Here is a 6,100-nt window from a genome sequence, read left to right on the forward strand (position 1 = left end):
GTTGATAGTTGGGTACAAAACAAATACTTGTATACTTAGAACCACTTATGATTCATATAATGCAATCATATAATTTTACTAGGGACTTCATATGTTCTCTTAGCACCTTTTGCTAGCTCTTTGTATTTTCATTTCTAATCATCCATTTGTTCTCATCAAGTAGGAGCATGTTGCCAAATTACTAACACTTATGGTTAAGAACCATTAGGGGTGGAATAATTGTCAAGTAAAATCAATAACGATTGACAGCTAATTCCTACCCACACATTCCATGACATATTTCAAATAATGCGGAGAGTTGACTTATTCTCTCCTACTCCACTTATGCAACTATGAAAACAAGGGGGTGTGCACTTGAGAAGTGACCAAGACCTCCCCTCTTAATTTTAAATTGGATAAAATGAAATTATCATTTCCTATATTACTTATTTTATATTTACTTGCTAGCCGATTCCGACATATCTCAACTTTTGATATTCTTCCATCCAAATTAACCACCTTATCATCATATTATCAAGTTACCCAATTATGGCATAGCATAAAAATGTCTAATAATTATCAATGTCCTAAGACTCCCATAATTTCCAAGTTCTCCCTTAGCTAACCACATAATTTGGATCCTTATCATCGTTCTCATTAAACATTTTATACTGCCAACTAATTCTTATTAAAACTTTGGTATTATAATATTACTTATGCTATCCTTCCATAAGCCTTATCCAATTGCATGTTGTCTCATCCATACTTAATGTTTCACATACTTCTACACTTGAGTGCCATAATTTCTTTTATAAACCTACTTTGGTTGCCAAGTAGTTAAATTGTGTTCCATACTGCCTTGAATCTAGCTACTAGTCATGATTGGGTTGCACTTTTCTCCTTAGGTTCTGAACGGATATAAGTTAACCACTCCTTGATTATTAGATCATGATTCTTCTAAACTGTTTGTACTTTAATAGGGATTTTGCATGGTTCCCAAATCATCTCTACCCTTTTTGCCATTTACTTAGTCCTTTCAAAATTATCTTCCCATAAAGGAACTAGTTGTGACTATGCTTTGCTTGTTTCCCCAATTATCTAACTTACAGAAGAAATTAGGGTTTTTTGAAATTACATGTTTTAACCCAAGAGGTTCATGTCTCCTTTCTTCTTATCTCAATTCATCTATAGTATTACTAGGGTTCACTTATCAAGGAGATTGTCATTCACCATTTCAGTCCTTATCTTCAAGGTTATCCAACACTAGCTTCTTACATTGGTACAAGAATTCCCTAACAATGTTCTTAATAAGCAACCTAGCAAGACCACATGCTTAAGGTACCTATTCATTAGGATAGGTTAATGCTTCTTTCTGAGATTTGCAAGAGTACCTCTTAACTCTTCTTCATTGGTGCCTCAAATGGCGGTCCTCATTCTTGAACCACCATAATTTCGCATAGCTTAAAAATTTAACTTGAGCTGTCTCTATCTCAATTATCTTGTTTATTGCGCCTTCATCTCATGTCTATCTAGCTTTCTTGACTTGCCACGTCATGAACATATCCCGATGAATGGTATTGCCTTAGTTACCATCAAAGGTATTCTATCATAGAATTAACTCCTCATACTTGATTTGATTAGGGCAATTGTTGCAATTAGGTTCCAATCGAATGGAAACCTCATATGTACTAATGATCTAAATTTCATTATTAAACATCAAAAATATTTTCATATATATATATATATATATATATATATATATATATATATATTGAAATTTTCATAGCCTTTGGGGTCTCATTATGCCATAACCATTATGAATAATAAGTTTCGAATTTCAGGGCTTTTGGTGACCCTTGGAACCCCTTGAATTGATAAATGTTGATCCTTTGTTTTTTTTTAAAAGAATTTTCACTTATATTTCACTTTGTTATTTCCCAAGTTTCCACCTAGGTGTTATACTCTGAAGTCGTAGTTCGGTTCAACTAAGTTATGAATGTAGCTCATGTTCACTAGTGTATGAACCTATGACTCTGATACCAAAATGTCATGCCCAAACTTTTGGGCAAAAAACACAACAACAATTTTTTTTTTGAACACTTAATTACTTGTGACCTATGCTTAATTAGATGTGACAACTTAACAAGTTTGTCCCAAACGAAATCTTAATTGATATTAAAACGGGTTTCTAAAGTGAGCGATAATTTATTTAATTTAATTAGGAGATTTAAGATTTATCTCAACCTCCTAAATAGTTAGTTAAAATCTAGAATTTTAACTTACTTAATATTTACAATAATAGTCGTTACTAAAACTGGTTTACTAATTAATCTGCCCAAGCTAATCCTCCAATTATTAATAACACTATGGGTTATTATTGATCCCATACAATATTTAAATGACTCCAACTTCCACTATTAATGGCACTAATACAATTTCTTGAATCAATAATTATTTATCAAATATCAAGTTTCCCCCAATCATTGATATTATAATCTCTTCATTTATAACTTAATTAATTCTTAAATCTATTAATTCAATATTACCACGATTTCAATGTATTATTATTAATTAATTGAGCAAATAAAATTAAGTGCCAAACATTATTATAATAATTAAATTATTTGAGGAAATAAGGGAAATGGAGCAGAGGAGGAGGAGGCTAGGGCTTCGACTAAGGGAGTTTCAAAATTTTCAGGGTTACCAGGGGTTTCGATCTCAGGAAGATGGTTTCCAGGATCGAAGATTTCCAGATCGGAGACCACTACAAAAATTTACACAGTCTCGATCTGAAAAGCAACCTTGGCAAAACCCAAAAGAGGCGTGGGAGGATCAGGATAGGTTTTTTCATTCTCATGCACACTGGGGGGAGGGAGTTGCAGACAAAAACTCTAAATATTCAAAAAATGAGGGAATCAGAAACAAAGGGCAAGGTAGAATAGAGTATGGATCGAAAACAATATGGCAGCATTGTCAAGAGAAAGAATGGCATTCGAAAAGGAATGCACAGAAGTAGACGAAGTCCCCAGATCGAAAAGAAAGTAGGAGAACAGAGAAAATATCAATGATAATAGATAACAAAAGCTAGAATGACTCGGTATCCTTTTTCTGGGAGAGGGGAATTTTTGTTAAATGTTTTAGGGAATGGGCAGTGGTGGGAAAGATGAGTTGGTGCACTAAAACCTAGAAATGAAAAATCGAACTCAAAACCCTTCCAAATGGGTTTTTCTTGGTAATAACAGATGATAATAAGGGTAAGCAAGAAATCTTAAATAATGGCCCTTTTTTCATGGGCGGAAGGGGATTGTACATTAGGGATTGGGAGCCTAATTTCAATCCAGCACTAGCTCTAATTGAAATGGTACCTGTCTGGCTCAGACTATATAATCTACCCAGAGAATACTGGAATGAGGAGTTCTTTCAAACTTTAGGTAACAAACTAGGTTTCTTCATCAGAGCGGATGAGGTGATTGAGTCCAAAGACTTTAGCATGTACACAAGAATATGTATTGGATGGAAACCACACTTCCCACTTCCAGAACAAGTGGAGATCATCACAAAAGAAGGATAGTGGCTCCAAAAAATAGAAATGGAAGAGTCTAACAAAATATGCCAGCATTGTAAAAGAGAAGGACATTCAAAGGACACATGCCTAATAGGCCCTAAAGGGAAGGCAGTGGAGACAATGATAGAAGATGAGGTGACCTTCTTTGCAAGCAAGGATGACTCATGCAAGGAGATGAGATCCAATGAGGATGAGAACCAAGCCATGCAGAATCTTGTAGGGCAGGGGGAGGCTTCGAAGGCTCCCATCATCACTGACCCGAAAGCGGAAAGGAATGTATTAGGAGATTCTATTATCGATAAACATAGGAAGGCAGCAGGCTGGGTGGAAGAAGCCATCACAAGAGTTGAGAGAGCGGTGAATATTCTGGATGAGGTTAACTTCAGGGTCTCCCCTCTAGCGGAAGTAGGAATCAATGTGGAGTCGATTCAGCTTTTGGAGAAGAAAATTGGTTTGAGGTCGGATAAAGAGGAAGACAAAAATAATAGAGAGTTAGATGGAATTGAGGAGGAGGATGAATGGGGTTGGATGGATGAGGAAGACATTATGGAGATAAGAACTATAGAGCAATCGGAACCATCATGTACTAAGGTACGAATAGGAGAAAAGAGATTGAGAGGAAGATAGTCAAACCAATTCAAGATTGCAATGGCTAGTAGTGCGAAAGGCCAATGTTAATTGAGAGTAGGGAAGGGGGTCACCCTTCCTTAAGGACAATGAAAATCATAACCTGGAATGTCAAGGGCTGTAATGCCCTTGATAAACGTCGATTGATCAAATGACGATTGGATCAATTACAGCCAGATGTAGTTCTTTTACAAGAAACAAAGATGGATAAAGTGGAAGTGAAGACTCTTATGGGAACTTGGAAGCAGTGGTCGGGGGTCTTTGTAGATTCAGAGGGTGCATCGAGAGGGCTAGGTATCCTCTAGAATGTAAATATTCAAAAGGTGGAGAAGTTATGGTCTCCAATATGTGGCAGGTATGTAAGTTCCACTCTTATCCTCTAAATGTTGACTTCACAATAACCAATGTTTATGGACCGTCAAAATCTACGCTGCAAAAAGTTTTTTGGAGAACCCTGTCCTCCCTCATTCGGGATTTGGAGGGGGATCTTCTAATCATTGGGGGTGAATTCAATGCTATTTTGGAACTGAGTGATAAACTGGGGGGCAAGGGTGAAATTCCTGCGAACCTAGCACATTTTCAAAATTTTGTGACAAAAAATGGTCTCAAGGAAATCAAGTCCACGGAAGGCCAGTATACATGGTCAAATCAAAGGATCTCAGGACAGCATGTTGCAGAGAAGCTGGACTGTTTTTTCTTAGGAGGGCCTTGGGCGGAAACCAATCTCCTCTTCGCCTCAAATGTCCATCCAATGACTACCTCTGACCACTTACCTGTGGAGCTATCTATAACCGTGGATGGTCTCCCCATCAGATGCCCCTTTAAATTTGAAAAAATGTGGCTGAGGGATCAAAGCCTAAGGGAGTTAATTAATGGTTGGTGATCAGGGGCTCTAGAGGTGTGTGGAACTAAGGCCTTCATTTTTGTTAAGAAGTTACAGTTCATTAAGTCAAAAATTAAAGAATGGAATCGAGTGAAGTTTGGCAACATTTTTGCTAATAAAAGGGATCTGGAGAACAAATTAGAGAGCTTGCAAGAAGATATAATTCAAAAAGGGATGACATCAAAGAAATTTTGGCAGGAACGAGAACTTAAAGGACAATATAGCGAAGTGTTAGCTCGAGAGGAGATTTATTGGAGGTAAAAATCAAGAGAGTGCTGGCTTAAGGAAGGGGACAAAAATACAAAAAAAATTCACAACTTAGTTAAAGCGAAAAGATCCAGGAACAAAATCACGACCATTCTCAATAGTGAGAATGTTGTTTTAGATAAAGTGGAAGATATCAATAAAGAGGTGGTGGATTTATTTCTATCTTTATTATCCAAGGATAATGAATCCAATGTGGAGCAGCAGCAAGAAGGATTGAATGTTATCCCGAAGTTGATAACAGCTACGCAGAATCAGGCACTGATGAAACCAATTCAAGTTGAGGAGGTTAGGAATGCAGTTTTCAGTATGGAAGGGGATAAAGCGCCAAGGTCGGACGGTTTCCCAACTTTTTTCTATCAAAATTTATGGGAGGTGGTGGGATTTGAGGTGTGGGAAGTAGTGGAGGAATCTCGAAGTAGAGCGAGTGTGGCAAAAGATCCTAATTGCACACTCATTGCCCTCATTCCTAAGATGGAGCACCCCACTAATTTTAGTAAATTTTGACCAATCTCTTTATGTAACACCATTTACAAAGTCATTACTAAAGTGATGACAAATAGATTAAAACCCATTTTAAATCTGATTATCTCAGAAGAATAGAGTGGCTTTGTTCTGGGTAGGTCGATTGTGGAAGGGATAATTATTGCACATGAGGCAATTCACACAGTCCGCTAAGCGAAGGTAGATCAAATGATGATTAAATTAGATATTAGAAAAGCTTATGACATGGTGGATAGGGAGTTTCTTATTCAGGTATTGCAGAGGTTTGGTTTCTCCAA

The 6,100-nt window shown here is 36.8% G+C and overlaps 1 protein-coding gene across 1 annotated transcript; it reads left to right on the top strand.

The window, feature by feature from the left end:
* Positions 1 to 3,568: 3,568 nt before the first annotated feature.
* Positions 3,569 to 5,825, top strand: LOC131874365 (uncharacterized). The gene is made up of 5 exons (XM_059217705.1): positions 3,569 to 4,135; positions 4,345 to 4,434; positions 4,527 to 4,971; positions 5,059 to 5,311; positions 5,396 to 5,825. Exons 1-5 carry the CDS (start codon positions 3,569 to 3,571, stop codon positions 5,823 to 5,825), a joined length of 1,785 nt encoding a protein of 594 aa, XP_059073688.1.
* The last annotated feature ends 275 nt before the right edge of the window (positions 5,826 to 6,100 follow it).

Source organism: Cryptomeria japonica, chromosome 3 (genome assembly GCF_030272615.1).
Source record: "Cryptomeria japonica chromosome 3, Sugi_1.0, whole genome shotgun sequence".
NCBI lineage: Eukaryota > Viridiplantae > Streptophyta > Pinopsida > Cupressales > Cupressaceae > Cryptomeria > Cryptomeria japonica.